This window comes from Diplotaxodon limnothrissa, linkage group LG8 (genome assembly GCF_057381915.1).
Source record: "Diplotaxodon limnothrissa isolate DT_005_m linkage group LG8, D_limnothrissa_male_GT1.1, whole genome shotgun sequence".
NCBI lineage: Eukaryota > Metazoa > Chordata > Actinopteri > Cichliformes > Cichlidae > Diplotaxodon > Diplotaxodon limnothrissa.
In genome coordinates, this window is record NC_140603.1 from 22,964,528 (window position 1) to 22,984,422 (window position 19,895).

The window sequence follows — 19,895 nt, forward strand, 5'->3', positions numbered from 1 at the left end:
AGGCCATTTTGTACCCGCCGCTGTTGCCTTCATGAACAGTGTATATCTAAAGTGATGTCTCAACTATTGGCGCGAGCCGTGCTTTGGTGTTGTTACGCCTTGTCATGCATGTCTGCGTTTTTGTAACCTTGTGTGGCTGCATTGAAGACATGAATATACAGTCGGGTCGGTTTCTATCACTATTTCAGTGATATGGGTATAAGAGCTCAGAGATTTGCAGATCATGGAGAGGAAAATGCTGCAACCGCTTGAAAAGATTAGACTTTCTGAGAAAAAGTTTTTGGAGGAAAAATAAACCTCAACTATTCCAGCATTGGCACTAATGGGGACCTTTTCTCTGAAGGGTGGCACCTATTGTTCAGGAGAATACTGCAGTGAATCCGGCGCTTCAAGTATATATATTTAATGTGGCTTTTGTGACATTGAAACAATAAATAGGCCATTAGGGTTTCTTTTTTTAAACTGTAAAGACTAGGCTGATGTCCATATGTCAAGAGGGACTACACCATGGAATAAAAACTGACCATCAAATGTCTCCTAGATTGGGTAAGGCACATGTGTAATATGAACTTTACTGGTGGATCAACACATTTTTAGCTTGCGGCATTTATCATATATTCAGAGATGAAGGGAGCTCGAAGCAACTGATAATCCCTTCACAGTTTCAATAATGAAACCTTGACAGTTTTACTTCCTCCAGATAGGTCTCGTTGAACAAAGTCTCTCCTTTAGTCATCTTGGAGGCGAGTGATTTTCAGAAACCTTTGCGGTGAAAACGAAAGCAAAAGAGTACGTTTTTCATGCTGATATTTTTATTTTATAATTGGCGAAAGACAAAATCAATTGATTAATCTGATTAATTGAACTAAGGACTAACCTGATGAGTTCTTCTCTGACTTTGCCCTTTGCCTTTTCTTTCCACGACAAAGGAAAAGACGGCTACAGTTTGCATTCACAGTGAAGCTCTGGACACAAGTTTATCAGCAGCTTCTTGTGCATTTTATACACTCTGCTTTACTGCAGAGGTGTGTCAAAGTTAAAACTGATGATAAATTCAAAAATAATTATCAGATATGTACCGTGTGGTGTTGAAATTTAGCCACCCTGCACACCTTCTCTATTATATCAGATGGTGATAAGTAGGGGTGCAACGATACACAAAATTCACGGTTCGGTTCGGTTCGATACTTTGGTGTCACGGTTCGATATTTTTTCGATACAAAAAAAATGTTCATGCCTTTTTAATTTGTCATTTATTAAAATTATAAATATATATTTTAACTCAAAAGTACAGTTTTTAAATTTAACCCTAACCCTTGTGCGTGTTTTTTATTTTGACAGCGAATGCGCACCTGCGGACCACTTATGTGCAGCCCTGGTTATTTAGCTCGTCATATTGCAGCCACAGAAATTCTTTTGTCCATGAAACCATAAAGCTGCACTTTCTTTTTGCCTTATAGTCTGATTTGTCATAACTTCTCCGTTTTGTGGTAAGCTTTTCTTTGGCTGTCACTTCTTCACCCTGACCTGTCTTATTTGGCTCAGCAGAACTAAAATATATATCTGTCTGTGAAGGTCATCGTAGTCAAATATATATCCTGCTGCTTTTACACGCGCACTCACATAAGCTCAGCGATTCTCTGCGCGATCAACCTCTCACATGTTTAAGCTTGCTGCGGGAGATTTCACTTGTCATGTTTGCATAGTAAGCTAACGATTAATAAGACGATGTCAGAGGAATTGGTGCACAAATTATCATCACTCACAGATCAGTGCTGTCATTGCAAAGTGAAAGCAAAAAAACAAGCGCAAATTCAAACGCGATTTCAATATGTCACATATTGACAGTGGCTCACCGATGCCAATGACATAATTACCCAGCTACATTTCTGAAAGAATGCAAAAGCATTGACATATATTTTTCCTTCCTACAATAGCCCGACGGGCAGGGCAGAGATAGATTTTGGTACCCCGACTGAAAAGATCGCTAGCTCCAGGACGTCGGGCTAGCGATATTGCAAGCCCTGTATCTGATTGAGGAATCACTCATCTTTGGAAAAGAGAGTTTATTACAGAGAAATGTCTCTTTCCAAAATAAAAGCTATACTATCCGCTTCTTCTGGGCTATATTCTCAGCAGCATAAGGAGAATCATGTGCTAACAGCTGTCTAAATGACTCGGCTAAAGTTAGTAGCATGCTTGTTGTTTTTGTCTTTGCACTAGGATGATGTCGGCGTAAATGTGCAGTCATATTCGTTGTGTTCCCACTAGTGCTTTCAGGTTAATCTCGTTGAAATGACCTTAACGCCACAACACGGCAAATCTCCGTTAACGAGCTACCGCCGATCGCCCCGTGCATGGGGCTAGACGGCCAACACGTTAACGAGCTAACTGCGCTAACACACTAGTTCCCACCCATGTAATTGAGCATTGCATGGCACATCCAACATACTGTTTTACTTTAGTCCATGACTCGCTTACCTTCAGGGTCATACATCACATGAAAACCAAAATAATTCCAAACGCCAGATCTGAATGAGGGTGGGGGAGGTCCATGTTACAAGGAGAGCTTAACTTCTGTCTCGCTAGCTTGCCCTGCGCTCTTCCTTCTGACGATGCTGTCTGTGTTGAGCGCTCAGTGAATCTGCGTTCGACTACTCCGCCTAGGCTGCACTGTCGAGCCTAGGCGGAGTAGTCGAACGCAGATTCACTGAGCGCTCAACACAGACAGCATCGTCAGAAGGAAAGTTGATAAAATAAATTAAAAATTTAGTATTGTTCGATACATATGCGTACCGAACCGAAAGCACTGTATCGAACGGTTCAATATCGATACGAATATCGTTGCACCCCTAGTGATAAGGTATCCAGGTGACCAGTAAATGACATCACTTAGTTGGGCTTGTGCTCCGCTCGTCAGATATGAGATGAGTTCAGTTTATTTCACCTGAGTCAGCACTCACTGTGCAAAGTCAAAAGCAGCAGATGAAACCCAGTGTCAGTGAAAGACTGAAGATAGTTAACAAGATTATTTTAGAGTTTAACAGATCTTATCAGCTTTAGCTGTGCACTGGTAGAAACTGTAGGCATCGAGTTGACCGCATTGATCCTCCATTGTAGAGAGCAGTTTGCACCGCTTTAGTGAATAATCTGAAAGCCACTAACTGCTAAATGTGTGGTGGCTTACAGCACAGCAGAGCTGCATATGTGCAGATTTGCACATAGAAGGAGAAGAGGAAGGCAGACAGAGTGACGGTTAAAGAGAAAGCAATGTGCATCTGTACCAGCAGGAGAGGGCTGAGTCATGCATAACCTCAGTCACATGAATGAATGATTTACCTCCAATAGTGGACATTTGAACATTTCCATGATTTTTTTTTTTTTTAAATTTCATTGTTAACAGTTAAGAGGAAAACAGTTCCCATTAATGATGTTTGTCTGAGAAAATAGATAAATTATTAAACATCCCCAGTGCATAAGCCTTGTTAGGTTAGGAAAGTGAAAGCAGGTGTTTTGCTGTTAATATTGCTGCATTGATGTTTGTGCTTTATAATACTCGTCTAATATTAATCAAAATTACAGAAAGTAAATTCTAATTCGAGTTCTAATCAGAATTCTAGAAATAAATATGGTTTCGTTGTAAAGGCTGGAATTTTTTTAAAGCTTTATTTACACTGTGTTTGATCATATTGGACACAATGTTGAGACCAGCAGAGTTTGAAAAAGTTGGATGTTGGATGTTCTTGGCTTGTAAAGTAATGCTTAAGCTTGGATTCGGTTATCTTTGATTCATAGTTTTGCTTTAAATATGCAGCGTAGCCTAAGGTGGACCTTCCCAGATCTCAACAACTGTGATAAGCATGATATGTCCATGAAACAAAATGTTATAGGTTGTATTTGTTTCTAGCTTGCTCATTATGATTCTCTGCCTGAGTAATAATATGGTGTTTTCCTCGTTATCACAGCTTGTGTGTACATGCGTGCATGTGTGTGGTTTTCTTTTTTACATTTCTCTTCTTCCTTCCAGTTTATGTTCCATTTCCTGCACTTTGAGATGGTTACCAGGACCTTCGGCCATGTTGCTATAATGACTCCACACACATTAGGTGGTAGTGAGTTCCAATGGAAAACGACGGAAACGTTCGAGTCGAGTCGGATCGGTACTAGTGAAAAAGAGCTATAAGTACTGGATTGGTGCTTTTCTTTTAGTTGTATTCTTTCTGTGGTTCCTGCCTCAGATTTTATGAGTCTTGTTAAGTATTAGGCTTTGATTTTGTGGTGTGCGGCGGTAGACGGCCCATGGCCCATTTCCATGCTCTTGTCTTGAAGGATTGCAGAAACCTGCCAGTTTGACTTTAGTTTTTTGTAACACCTGTTTTCTTTAAAAGCACTTTGACAGTGTAAAATGTTACCTGTGAGCTTTGTACACCGAAGTTATTTTTGCTGTCATTCAGGAGGCGTAATGCCCCTCTCTGAAGCAATCTGCTGCAGATTAGTGCACAAAGGGCAGATGAACAAAAGTTGGATATGTGAACCTTTTGTTCTGTGTGTAATAAAAGAAATGTAAAGCTTAAAAATGCCTTCAGTACAGGCCTTCGTTAAGAATATCAGATAAGATAAACAAGACTATATAAACATGTAACCTTATGTTCAGGGGTATGAGTAGATATAACATAAAGGTGTGGCCAGTACTGTTGCTCCGGACCACTTACACAACAGGAGCTGTTTCCCTATTCGGGGTATGCTTGCTTCAAAGTCCGTAACTCAAGACTGAATGCTTCCCCGCAGTTTGACGAGGCTGTCCCGTACCAGAGGCTCCTCCAAATGCAGCTGTGAAATTTGACACGCCGTATCCTCTTCAGTCCTCACTTACTATCCCACAGTCCTCCCTGAGCTGTTAGTTTAATGATGCTTTCACATGGTTCCCTTTCACTATGTAAATATGAAGGAATATCACAAGATCGAGTTATATTTATCAGTAATTTTCCTTTTGGTGGTCATCAATTCAACATGTGGATTGAAAGATCCAGGAAAGTGTAAATGATGTAAGATAGCCATATTATTCTTGCTAGCTCCTTTTATGCTAATAAGCAGAGAGGTGAAAAAACTCAGTATTCTAGTATTGCGTTTGTTGATCCTTCATTAATTTATAATTTTTTTAATAAGTTAAATATATTTAACGTATTTAAATGAGTGCACAGTCTGCGTAAGACTCTCTGGCGGCCATATATGCTCACAAGACAAGCCAGGCAAAGCCCAAATGGACCAGTGACATGCTTTACAACTTCAGTGAAAGAATAAAGTAAGATGACCCCTAGGAGGACAGAACGGTGAAGCAGAATTAGAGGTTGGGTTGGTTCGCTTGTTACCACCCATCTTATGTTGCAGAATTAACCTGCTTTGAAGCAATTTACACCAGAGATGAGAGGTCAGCATGCAGGAAATCACCGCCTGCTGACTTTTGTTGTGTCACTATTCCTGGAAGATCCCGTGGACCTCAGTTGGCAGATATTTTCTTTTTCTTTTTCTAACTGAGCATCCATATGAAATAGATTCATTATGACTTTTTATTTTTTTGCCTTCTACATGCTAGCAGTTTGAAAACAATTTTCTTGTTCTGAGCCTTAACATCAATAGCTAAAACCTGGATATAAATTAAATTTTTTTATTTGTTCTTTGTTTAATCTCACACTGTTTAACGCCACCAGGATTGCAGCTGAACAACTATAGTTAAAACTGTATTGCATATGATAACAAAACATTGGTGTTGGAGATGTTAAATGATAAATGTAACAACATATTTAATCAATGAGATCTCTTAATATTAAAAAAGAGCGCAAATTCAACAGTGTTGTACTGTAAACAGTACTGTAGTACATGAAGGAAATCTGTCTGCATGACTTTTGGGCTTAAGTTGTAAGAAGTAAAATACAGAAATCTGTTACTTAATTTCTTTGGAGTATAAATGGCCATGGAGAAGGTCTTGCTGTACAAGTTGTCCAACAAACTAAAAATGCAGTTAAAAGTCCAAAATTAATGTCGTCCTTCACATTATCCTAAACCATCCAATGGGCCAGATTGGAGTCTCTGTTGGGGTAATTCTGGCCCCTGTCCCTTAGGTTTGACACCCCTGATCAAAGTCTGTGTTGGTTCTCAGTCATCAAGGCCGTGGTAGTCTAAGGAGTTTGGAAAAGAAAGCAACTGGACTTATTCTGAACTTTTAGTAAGTTTGTATGAACTTAAAAATTTATAGATGGATATAAAAACTAAAAGAAAATTAGTAATAATAGTTACATCTTCACATTAGAACCATGACAGTGATCATTCTGTAAACTTTTACTGTTGGTACTTTTCACTGCTTTGATTCCAGGGTTTGGATAGACTTTATTAGAACCTATAGTGTTTTGTTTTTTTTATCACACAGACGACATTACCTATCTTACTGTTCTTCATTTGCTGCCAGAACCTGTATACTCCCAGCACTGGCTCTTTCATGTGAAACTGTGCGTTAAATTATGAAGTGAGTAACTTTTGTGTGACAGCTTGGTGGGGCTGTAAGTAAACTCGGATAAGGAAAAGGTATTCAGAATATGCTGAACTTGTATAATAGTACAGGCACCAAGGAAAAAGAACGGGGAGTTATTTGTGGGAATACCAATCATTTAAATGTATGTTTGTTTTTTCGAAGTTGATGTTAGTAAATAATAGTAATGTTAAGATAATGCGCTAGCTTGTATTTAGTCTCTCTTAGTGGTACTATTGCATTTGTGCTGAAGCTTGTGCATGTGCATACATGCAAACTGATGCTTACACATGCTAATTTAAATAAACGAGGAAGAAATGCAAATATGACAATCAGCTTGTTAAGTATCCAGCAAAGAGACTTCAACTCCACCATCTTGGACCTCACAGCAGGTAATGATTGTTCCTGTTCTACTCATCAACTTCAGCATAGCAGCATCACGTCATCACCTACACTAGGGTCTGGCTAGAGTGAGTGCTCACAGCAATTAAGATGGTGGAGTTTAAGTCAGAGATTCAAGACAGCTAAATGATACAGAAGACTGCCACAACAGCAAACTGACCTACCTGGCAGTAAGGAAATGCTATACTTTAAGAACTGTCAGTGGAAAGATTGAACTTTCAAAACTATATCAGTTTTAAGGCCATTGTGTAAATAAAATAAAATAAAAATATACTTGGGTGGCCATTAGTATACCTGAGTGGCAAGTGTATATTTGGAAAATACTGCTCGCTGCCTCCTTCAGTCTGTGTCCTGTTTATTTGCTAGGCAGCAACTTTGTTCTGTGGCTTTGCTCTTCACAGCAGTTAAATATAATGGTTTGTTATATTTTGTAAATGTCAAGAAAGTTTATAAACAGTACCTTGGAAAAACTTGTCAATGAAGCAGGCTTATGTTTTCCAGCAGCAGTATAAAGCCCCAAGGGCTGGGCTATTGGTAATCACCAGGCAACTGACTAACTGGCTGTGTCCTCTTTAACCATCTTAAAAGTAATCCCTTATTGTGCTCTCTATAAAGACACTGTTATTTATCAAGGCAGGAGCACATGTCAATTTGTATTACTCAACAAAAATTGGATATTGGAAATACTGAGTTTTTCCTTATAAAATAAAAAGAATAAAATAGGACTGTGATTTTAAACAGCCATTTTTGAAGTGGGGTTTAAGTTATTCAAGTCTAAAATGCATAGACTTCTGTTAGGTCAGGTAACACAGGTTTCTTAGCCTTGACAGTCACTCCCAAAAGACTGGTTTTGAGCCAAAGTAAACCTTTTATAGACGGGAAGCAGTGTAAAGGTCTTGAAGTTCCTGGAGCGAATGAAATGTCTTAAATCTTCTTCTTATTAACATGTAAAGTTGTAACCAACCTTCACACACATTTATATAAATCAGTCGGATTAGGTGAAAACCAGTGAGTTATAGTGTATATATGGATAATGCTGAAACCTGTGAGCTACTATTATTGAACAGGATGGCTGTTTCGTATGAATGTGGCTGCTCTGAGCAGAGCATTTGGACTCTCTGCAGCATTATGTAATCCCCGACCTTCCACTTCCCTTTTCAAAGCCAGTGGTTTTTGGCAGGCGTGTGTTTCAGCATCGGGGGTGACTGTTTCGACCTGTGGTTACTGTATGCGTGATAGCAGTTTTAAGGGGGGGTTAAGTAGTTGAGAGTTGCTAGTTTCAGTTTGATGTCATAGTCCAGATATTTCCCAGCTTTTCTCTTCTCTGTGTACGTGTTTTTTGCCAGCAGTTTATTAACAGCCATTATCAGCCAGAGATACCTCATCATATCTGCATGTGTTCTTGCAGTCTGCATGTCTCCTTTCAGGGCTGGCTGCTGCAACTGCTTTAATGGATGGATGATGCAACTCCTCTCTCTTCTCCCTACCAAGCAGCTGAGAGTGTGTGTGTATTTCTTTTAGACAGAGAAAGACATAGAGAAGGGGATGTCGCTGAATGAAGCCTAGGCTGGATGTTTGCACTGCAGGGTGGGTGGTTGCTAGGCAATAGCAGTGTGTTTGTTTTATTTTTAGAGAGAATCACTGTGGGTGAACATAACACGTTTGTCCCTTTCTCATAGCACGTCTAAGTGCTTTTTCTTAACATACAGTACATTAAAATACAGGCTACACAAGAGTGGAAAATATGAGCTTAATTTAGAAAATCTAGTTGTCATAATCACGTAGCAAGAAAGCAGTTTAAAAAATGTCAATGGCATGGTTCAACTCCTCACCCTAGTCATGAAATCTAAACCATCCTGGCGTATTTATAGAGTATCTTTTTCTCGCACATAGACTATGACACTGCACGCATGCGCAGAGCAGACACAAACGCACACACACACATACGTGAAACCAGCTGTAGTCACTCCTTGCACGTACCAACCTTTTTTGGGCACATGGCCGTCACGCTGTGTGTCTTTGTGTGTGTGCGCGAGTGTGCGAACTCATGTGGGAAGTAACACCCAGTGAAAAGTCAATATGCAGTCAAGGCTCTTTTGATTTTTATAGCTTTTCATTGATTTCGAGATCTCGTGAGTGTAACACCAACCATGCGTTTTGTGAATCGCCCCATACTGTAGCAGTTGCTCACATTTAGGTCTGAATTGATTCATGCGAAGAGAAAATACCAGAGAAAAGTAAAAGGAAGGTTTTGGAGACTGTAGTGGGTATCATGATCTAGCCACCAATTTTCATATTGGTATCCCAGCTACCATAGGGCGAGAGGCAGGGTACACCCTGGACAGTTCACCAATCTGATGATCTTTTTAGTATGTTCTTATTTTTAGACTAGTCAGCTATTGTTTCCTTGTCTACTTTAAATAATTTGTAAATTAGTTGCTAGAAACGTTCCTAATTTCAACATTAGAGGTATTAAAACATATCCAGCTTTTTTTAGTCTCAATAGCAGTGCGTTTACCTTGGATTTGGCCTGAGTGCTGTGCCAGTAGTTAATTGGCTTTATTCCTAGTTATGATGAAGACATGGGGATCATTATTAAATGTTGAAGGCTTTAACTAAATATCGTTTAGTAAATGGACAGAAGAACAAAAATTGTGTTGATTTAACAACTTTATTTGCACTTTCAGCTTAATGTGAGAGTCTCTCTTGGGTATTGCTGTCATTTGCAGTTATGCAAGTTTTTTTCCCTTCTGTTTGCCCTTTAGGTAAGGGTGTAAGTGTGTGTACTTATTTGACCTTTTCACACACAAACAGTGAACAGTTATGTCAGTTATGTTGACATTTCACTACATTACTGGAGATTTATTTATGGGGTGTATTAACTCTTCACAACTGTCTTTTGGGTCATGCTTATTTTTTCAACAGTCAGCAAGAGTTACCAGAGTTAGGTCTGATGACTTCTTCATGAACATGGACATTTAACTAGGGACAAACAGCTGTTTGTCTGGTGATTTGGATCTTAGTTTCAGAAGGGTTACAGCCCTACTCTAAGTGCAGTAAAATCTTTGAAGGACATGTCTTCAGCACAACATTATAATGCAGCTTTCCCATTATTTCCAACTCACTTAATCATTCTTTGCCATTAAATCGCGATTAAGATTGAAGTACTGTAATGTAGCAAACCTCAAATAACTGCTGACCCTTTGTAGTGACGTAGCATGGTTTCTCTCATGCTCTGTCATTTACCTTTTATAGGTAGTAAACTAGTAAAAGATAGATTAGCAAAGTATAGACTTCAAATGAATCTGCTGTTTTCACAGCTGGTGTGCTAACAGTATAGGGTTTTCCATCAGATAAGTTGAGCCCGACTCAGCTGTTGCAAAAGCAACACACAATGTCCTTGGCAAGGTACAGAGATGACAAAAGCTTGTACATTTCTAGTAAATTGCTTCCTAATGAGCAGTCTTACAGTTTCTCTGCATTTGTTGCATCATAACATAGCATACTTGCTAACTTTCCACTGCAGTAAAATCTCTCCTGAAATCGTGGATACACAGGGCCTTGAAATGTTAAGAACTAATGACGTCTGCCCGCCTGACGCCACTGGCTTTAATAATTAAAAGGCTGATTGTGATTAACTCATGGACAAAGAGGTTCTGCGGTTCTTTTTAAGTGAACAAGGTTTATGTTGAGGAAAAGACCAAACACGACTCAAAGTGAGATTTAATTCAGCTCTTGGCAGCAGAGAATCTATGCCCTGCTGATTCAGTAATGCCTCTCCACTTCCCGACAACAAGTTAACTAATGGTATTAGTTACTGTGTGTTCAGAGTGAAAGAGGTTCTGTGTGCTGGGTGAAGCTTCCACAGTGTAATCCTCGACTCTGTGGTTCCTCCTCAGCTATCTTTGTCTTGTCAGGATCTCTGGCTCTCACCCTCCATTGAGTAATTAAAAGCTTTCAGTACTCACAGTATGAAGCAACCTACTGAACTACTGACATCAAAAACCGGTGATTTAGAGAGATTTATAGTACAAAGCACATTATTATATGCACTTTAGAATGTTGTGTTCTGTTATAGAGATGGACCGATCCGATATTACGTATCGGTATCGGTCCGATACTGACCTAAATTACTGGATCGGATATCGGAGAAAAATAAAAAATGTAATCCGATCCATTAAATATCACGAAAGCACCTCACAAAACTTGCAACACGCCGTAACTCACCTCAGAACGTTAGCACGTTGGAGCAGTATGCATCACGTGATAGAGCGGCTGTGGCATGCGGGACCTGTCGGTGGTCTGGATAGCATGTGGAGCTTCGCTAGCAACCCGGCATTTCATCTCCGATAAAGTTATCCCGAGAGAAGTAAAGCAAGTGTGTAAGTCCATCTCTGAATGTTTGTAAAGCATTCCTGCGTTAAGCTTAACAAACGACTGCCTCTTCTTGCTGCTACTTCAATCATGAAACTGCTTAACGATCAGCTGATCGGCTTTTCTGTCGCGAGTCCGTGACTCTAGTTTGCTTTTGGCCCACTTTGCACCAGAAAGAGGAAACCAGCGGCTGAACAACAGCAGCACGTTTAAGCTTGATCAGCTATTGTTAGAATGTATTTAATATTACTTTCTACTCGAGGATCTTTTTCTACGTAGCTGACGCTGGTAACTGTGCAGGGGCGGATCTAGCAAAGTTTAGCCAGGGGGGCCGATAGGGCATGAACAGGGAAAAGGGGGCACAAAGACATACTTTTCTTTCTTATTCTCATTTAAAATGTCTAGCTTTTAATAAATAATTATCTGACACCCAAAGTTTTAATTTGATGTAAAATGAATAGAAGTCAATTACTGTATATAGTAACTATTAAGTCTAATATATATACCCTAGTAAGCTATAGTACTTTTTCCTTTGGGAAGGTACCATCTGTGCAGTCTGCAATTTTGTTGAAGAAAGATGTTGAATCTATTTAATATTTCTTGAAAAATAATTGATTTCTGTGCATTTTTTTTTTCACACTGCATCAAATTAAGGTTGATTACGTCGATTAAGCATCATGAGGTGGAGCGTGAGGGGTGGTTCCCTATTTTTTTATTTATTTATTTTTATTGTTGCTGGGAGTTGGAACTCTATTAGTTAGGTTGCTTAATATATATGCTAAGTACTCTTTAAAATACCAGAATAGGGAGGATGGTGTAGGTTTAAGTTTATTAGATTGATCAGTATTGCTGAACTATGAAATATTTTTTTTTGCATACAGGTATAACAGAATAGCTTTAGTGTAGTTGTTGTTTTAAACTTGAGTATGAACTTATACAAAATGCAGCAAGATATTTAAAAAACAGTTTTGTTGATTAAAAAACACTATATCGAATTCATATCGGTATCGGCAGATATCCAAATTTATGGTATCGGTATCGGACATAAAAAAGTGGTATCGTGCCATCTCTATTCTGTTATAGAACTGCCAAAGTTGTGATCTGTGAACTGAAAATGGCTTTTTATCAAACGTGTACAATAAGATTTATAAATGCAGTCATTAATTGTTTATTTCAGTATTGCTGTTTTCTAAGCATAGTCTGAACAATTCTGGATTATTACATTTTACAACATGGGAGTTAAAGTTTAGAATTTGGAACTGACGTGAAGACCTTCAATGTATAGTTTTTTGGTCAGTATGTGCAGTTATTCATATATGATAACATGCATCAACTTAATGAGTTTATCAGTGCAGAGGGTTTCCCACACAACTGGAATACAGTTAGTTCTATATATCTTTGAACACTAACATGTTCCAGTTATGTACATGGACATAATGTGTAGACTCTGTAGTGCACAGAACCAAAATTAGTAAAAAGTTGTCTCTGTCCAAATAATTATTTTCACAGGGTGCACACGTGTGTGCCAACGCATTCTTAAATTATCTATAACAAAAATCCATCGTCTTATTCTTCTTTTGGCTTCTTGCTAGTGTTTACCACAGTTGATCATCTGCCTCCATCTTGGGCAGTTATTTTGGTTCACATGTTGATTTGTTCAAATCAAATTCAAATTTTATTTGTCACGTACACAGTCATACACAGTACGATATGTAGTGAAATGCTTGGACAACTGCTTGTGACCTAAAGAAAAAAAAAGGAATAAGATAGGAAATAAATATGAAAAATTAAAAAGGGTAAATTTAACTAGGAGGGAATAAAATATAAATTAAGGTTAAAAATGAAATAACTGTACAACACAAATTAGAATGAAGGGTAAATTTAACTGGGAAAGAATAAGATAAAATATATAAATTAAAGTTGAAAATAAAATAACTGTACAACAAAATACACAATATAGAACTATATAAGAATGTATGAAGAAATATAAATAAATATATACACAATAACAGCAGCTGTACAAGTATTAACTGGAAATGAAGAATATAATGTCCAGTGTTGTGCAATTTGGAGAAGGTCTTATAGCGCCCTTGCTGATGTAGCCATCTCATTTTATCCAAGCTACCTCGTGAGATTGAGGTAGATGATCCGCTAAACAGCCAAATGAAAATGAAACAGTCTATCCAATCAATAGACATTATGGAGAAGACATTCAGTGATATTGAGAACTACCACAATAGTTGCCTAGTCAGTTTGTCATTAGGGAAACAGAAAACTGAAAGGATGAGTGGAATGTTTACTATACAGAAACATGATAGAATTACTTGGACTAACATACCTTGGTCGTTACCTATAGGAAAGTCTATGTGTGGGAGCACTGGCTATAGGTCTAACTCAAAAACTTACAAAGTTGGTGTTTATGGTGTGGTCAAAGTTACTGACTTTGTGCAAGAGATACTATTTTCTTTGTCTTTGCTGTTTATAGTGCAATGTTTACTGAGTTGCCTTCTTCTCTTCCACTCTCTAGCTATAGGCAGCAATGGGTGCATTCCTGGACAAGCCGAAGACGGAGAAACATAGTGCCCACGGTGAGGGCAATGGGCTGCGTTACGGCCTGAGCTCCATGCAAGGCTGGAGGGTGGAAATGGAGGACGCCCACACAGCTGTGGTGGGTCTTCCCCATGGACTCACCGACTGGTCTTTCTTTGCTGTCTACGATGGTCACGCTGGCTCCCGGGTGGCCAACTACTGTTCTGGTCACCTGCTGGAGCACATCTTGTCAGGAGGGGCTGAATTTGCTTCAGGACCCAGCTCCGTGGAAGGCGTGAAAGACGGCATCCGCTCTGGCTTCCTGAACATTGACGAGTATATGCGCAGCTTCTCAGACCTGCGGCAGGGCCTGGACCGCAGCGGATCAACGGCAGTATGCGTGTTGCTCAGCCCGACCCACCTCTACTTCATTAACTGCGGTGACTCACGGGCTGTGCTTAGTCGAGACAGCAAGGTGGGCTTCTCCACCCAAGACCACAAGCCCTGCAACCCACGTGAAAAGGAGCGCATCCAGAATGCTGGCGGCTCAGTCATGATCCAGAGGGTAAACGGTTCCCTGGCTGTGTCCCGGGCCCTGGGGGACTACGACTACAAATGTGTGGATGGTAAGGGCCCCACGGAGCAGCTGGTGAGCCCCGAGCCTGAGGTATGTGTGTTGGAGCGGGTAGCTGAAGGAGACGAGTTTATAGTCCTGGCGTGCGATGGGATCTGGGATGTCATGTCCAACGAGGAGCTGTGTGAGTTTGTCCATTCACGACTTCTGGTGTGTGACGACCTTGAGAAGGTCTGTAACTCAGTGGTGGACACCTGCTTGCATAAGGTAAGTTGTTTCTCATATATGGTGTACATTTAAGGTGAAAGTGGGCAGAAACAGAGTTGTTTTGACTAGTTTTACTGATAGGATTATGATTTTAAATGCAAAATTTTACTTTAATGTATTTCCATGGGGCCGAGCTGTATCACAGTTACAAATGTCTGAAAGATTACTTGTTGCATGCAAACCAACAATAGCTTGGTGAATGTGTAGGTAATAATCTGTTTAGAAGGCTGATTTGCTCTGGTGGGAAAGTATTTGAAGACTATTTACTCTAGTATACCAAATGTCAGAGCAGATCTGGTTATTAGAGTAAATCCAAAAGCTATTTCTGAGGGTGTCAGAGAGACACGCATCTTAAACAATACTGTTTGAAAAATGAAGACTGACTCCAATTGCAGCTGGTTGTCCTTGTTTAACTCTGAAGACTCAGTGAGCTCAGTGTAGCAGCATATGAAGGAGTTTCCACTAGCTGTAGGCTCCAGTTAAAGTGGCCGTCCGGTTTATGCTGGAATCTCCAGAGCAGAAAAAAAGACTACTGTTGGAATCTCATCCTGCAATCTTAGACTCAGACTATCTGATAAGGGATTATAAAAACTTCTGATTGATTGGGAAACAGAAGACCAGGTCGGGGTTAGCACTGACTAAACTACCAAATATGAGAGAACAATTGTCCAGAAGTATATGGATGGTGTCATGCCCCTGATGGATTTTTTTAAAGTGCTAAATGAGTTGTCAGAAACACTTGGACAGCAGTTCACATGCCTGGGCACCTCGCCTAAGTGAAGTGTATTTGTGGGAAACAGCTGCCACTTTTCGTAATAGAAATCTAATGCCATATAAAAAGACCAAATATAGCATATTAAAGTAAAAGATGGACAACTGCAGCTGAGTGTAACAAAAATAATACACATCTAAATATTTAAAATGCTTTATGTCTCACAGTGAAAGACAATGTGATGAATAATGCACTGGTGCTTTAAATTCTCTCATTATCCAATGGCTTTAGCAGAATCTATTAGACTATTACACTCTGCATCACTTATTTTGTGTCTTGGGTACTCCAAGAATCAGTGAGTGCACAGCACCTTGGTTATTTTTACCTTGCTGTACGCCACACGCTGCTATAAATTTCCTCCACTGCAGCGGCTTTTGTGATGTATGAGACACTGTACACTTACAGAACATTACTGTGACCAATTGGAGTTTTACAAGGTAATGACAAGGTGGCTACCCATTTGGTTAAAGGCCAAGGAACTGTGTGTGTCCTATAAATGCCAATTAATGTAGTGTTTTACACTGGCCCTCCAGCTAAAGAAACGCATTCTTCATTCTCTCTCTCCAATCTTTGCTCTCCAGGGGAGCAGGGACAATATGAGTGTGGTGCTGGTGTGTTTCTCTGCGGCTCCCAAGATCTCAGAGGAGGCTGTGAAGAAGGAAGAGGAATTGGATAAATACTTGGAAACCCGTGTTGAGGGTCAGCATTCTGAACACACACAAACAAACCTGCAAACTATGACTGTATGATTTTGGGTTTGCAATAATTCTTATTTTGCCTTTAAGGACATCCCTTTTCTTTACTTTTATCTTTCAATAAAAGCCAACATTCACTCACCACCAGGCTGTGAAGAGTTTAGTATGCTTATTCAGTCCCCCCCCACCCCACACACACACACACACAATTTCTAATTAAAGTTCAAGGTTATGCACTTAAAAAACAATTTGCTAAGTTTGCAAGCTCAGAAAAACAACTTTCTCTAGCACAAACATAATAACAAAATTTAGAATATGTACTGTATTTATTATTGTGTTCAACAGCACAGTCTTTATACTGTTGTTTAAAAAGAGAAACATTGCTATTTATCTGTCAGCATCTTTCTTGTTAGTATTTAAACTGTCACGTCTGATATGTTGCGGTTGAAACTTGTGGTTGGTTTTTGTGAAGTGTTTAGTTATAGTTGAGCCTGTTTCTAAAGGTTAAGTGAAACACACAAGGCCACATACAGTGCTTAGGTGCTGTCTATATAACTTCGACATAATAAGTCTTTTTTAGGTATTACAAATATTTGAAGTCTTCTACTGAGTGCCGCAGCAGAAGGCAAGCAGGGGTTTATCTGATTTACTATGGGTGAATTCTCAGCCTTTGTAGAGAAAGGTGGTGGTTAAATTCCAAAAATGGTGTATAACTTTCTGTATTATAGCTCTTGACATCTTTCCATTTGTCTGTAGAGCTTATGGGAAACTGTGGAGAGGCTGGAGTCCCTGACCTGGTATCTGTCCTAAGGAGCATTGCCTCAGAGAACATCCCGAACCTTCCTCCTGGTGGAGGCCTGGCCAGCAAGTAAATATACAACAAAAATCTACTCTTTCTACACTTAAAACTTGTATATAGTTATTATTATGAGGCTTGAAAATTTGAATAGATTCATTCCATAGAAATTTATCGGCAGAATGTTAACACTGTGCGATGAACTAGAAGTTGAATCCTTCGCTCACAAGTCACAAAAAACAGCTTTGTTTTCATAGCACATTTCTTATCGCCGTTATGAAGGGCAAGTAAAGGGTTATGCTTTGGAGTGCCATGGTTAGATCTGATCTCACCATATTTCTGGTATTTTGTGATTACTGGTATTGTTGATGTAAAATCAAAATCTAACCACATTTAACTGAATTCAACAGAGATCTGTTCACAGAACTTGTGAGGAGTCTTGTGACTGCTTTTTTACCTTCTCTCTAGTATATAGCTAATACATGCAGCCTAAAATGTCTGTCAAAATACAGCTATTAAATATAGCTATTAAAGTGCTCTTAAATTTAAGTTAAAATGATACATTCGATTACCTGCACCATCACACATCATGCAGGTAAAAAACACGTTTTTATATACATGGCACAGTAACAGAAACTTTATTAACACAGGGGTCAGGCAGCTCTGCCAGAAAGTAAGGTTTTGTATTCTTATATTGCACATCCTACTGGTTAATGTTAAACACATTTCAGGTTTAGAAGGTGGAATAGTTTTTACCCTTCAGCCAAAATGGCTCATGACAATGGTTTTGTCGTCGCCTCGACAGGCCGAATGAACACCTAAGCTTGTGAATGCAATAACTTGGGAATGGGGAGCGTAAGATTTTCAAATTATTACCATTAAAAATCTCTCTTTGAGTTCGAATCTCAGTGACGTCAACGTCAAGCCAGAGGTCAGGTTGTCTGAAAATGTTGTATGGGATGATTTTTAATTCATCCCATAGGTGCAGCTACAAAAAATCTCAGACAAGTTAAATTCCCAGTAACCTAGACCTCAAGGTTAGAGGTCAGTCCCCTAGGATTTTCAAGTATATACCATAGGTGCCAGTATTTTTTTATAATGCAGCGCTTCACAGAATCAGTCCCATACGCCACCTTATATATTCAAAGATGCCATTTATCCACCTAAAATTCCCAACAATTTGTAACTGAAGACTCCGCCTTTACGTCAAAAAAGCAACAATTCTTATTTAACTGCTCATTGGTCTAAAGTGACGCTCGAGTTGTGTCGTTAAACACAGAGATAAAACCTGTTCTTACATTGTATTACTTTAGTAGGTTGAATACGCACTCCCTTATCGCGCCTGCTCATTTCTGACCCGCTAATTTGTGCTGTCGATGGATGGTGTTAGTCATTATTGAAATAAATTGGCTGCATCTTTGCTTATGAACTAGCACCTTGTTAGTAGAACACTTGCAGAACTTTCCTCTCCCATCTCATGCTAATTTGCCCCATCTTGTAAATCTGGCTCTTTGGGTTTATAAGCAGTCAATCTGTTTGATGTGTTTTTAGCAACATGTCTTACTAGGAGAGCATTAGATGTATATAATGACCCACAAGTTAAAATAGTCTGGGTTGATTAAAGATGTGAAAAGTTTTGATTTTTTTCATCAAATTCAAAAGTGTATATATTGTTTATGTTTGGGATTTATCCAGTTATACAAGAAAAGCCTTTCAAGATTTGATGACGATAAAACACTGAGAAACGCAAGTGTCTGCATCCTTTAGTTGCATCCACAACAACTTTGGATAAACATTAAAAAGCCAACACATGCAGAAAACACAACATTAACTGACTGCACACATGAATGAAGAGATTACAGAGTGTCATATGCATGAATGGTGAATTCTCTAAAATTGACAAAGTCGCTTTTAGCTCCATTAAGTCCTCAATCAATATACATTTACTGAGAGCGAACAGAAGCTGCATTATGTCGGTGCTGTTTGTCTCCTCTAAGCAGGAAACTATGTGTTGTTTGTGTGTTTGCAGGCGGAGTGTGATCGAGGCTGTGTACAACAGGCTGAACCCTCACAGAGAAGAAGAAGGGGTGAGTTAACCTGTCTCTGAACTCTTCCCCGCCCTTCACCTCTTCAGCCTTTCACCCTGCCTCAACATAACCTCATAAACAAACACCAGCCCAGACAAGGACACTCTTTCTGTGTGCCGCTGTATGTATGTGTGAGAGCGAGAGAAAATGAATGTGATATAAGTGTGAAAGAGGGCGGAGGATAGAATAAACGGAATAACCTTGACAGGTTCAGGGAGCCTCAGTTGACTGCATTCCACGTTGAAAAGCACTGAAGCTCCAAGCGTCTGTTTCTATTTCACATTTATCATCGAAATGGGATGTATAATAAGACCTCGATAAACCTATTGAACCTCTCAGCAGCGAGCGCATATCCTTTAAACCATTGATTTCATATAGTTAATGCTTGAAAAATGCACGTTTGGGGGTTTTTTTGTGTTTGGAAACCTAGCAGCAGAAAGTCATTCAAAAGAACCTGCTAGCTTTATTTGTTACATTAAATATTTACTTCGTGTTACTGATATACTCGGTAGTCACAGCTTATTTAAGGTGGATTCTCGTTACTCTGTTTCATATACTCAGTGTGTGCACTTAAACAAATGCTTGGAGGACATTTAAAAAAAGTTTTATTCACCTCATCGGGAAGCCATACTTCTGCAAAGCACTGAGTGATTAGATCTAGAAAGATATTTGAACCCAGATTTGGTTTTGATACTTTCCTAAAATTCAAGATAAGGTCTTCAATCAGATATTTATTTGTGAACATACTGCCTGAAATGTCCAGTTTTTGATCTTTCTCACAATGTTAAAAAATCCCTGCAAAAAATTCATAGATCGAAATCCAAAATTCTAATTTTAAGCTAGGCCTAGCCTCACATCTTGTAAAAATATAATTCA

General features: G+C 39.2%; 1 protein-coding gene across 2 annotated transcripts in view; it reads left to right on the forward strand.

The window, feature by feature from the left end:
* The window catches only part of ppm1bb (protein phosphatase, Mg2+/Mn2+ dependent, 1Bb), a 30,087-nt gene that overhangs the window by 3,909 nt on the left and 6,283 nt on the right, over positions 1-19,895 (forward strand). For both annotated transcript variants that reach the window (XM_085361499.1, XM_085361500.1), the window contains exons 2-5: positions 13,827-14,669; positions 16,023-16,140; positions 16,893-17,004; positions 18,962-19,019. In XM_085361499.1, the coding sequence (XP_085217625.1) occupies positions 13,839-14,669; positions 16,023-16,140; positions 16,893-17,004; positions 18,962-19,019 (1,119 nt within the window). In that variant the 5' untranslated portion in view covers positions 13,827-13,838. The remainder of the gene's footprint in view (positions 1-13,826; positions 14,670-16,022; positions 16,141-16,892; positions 17,005-18,961; positions 19,020-19,895) is intronic.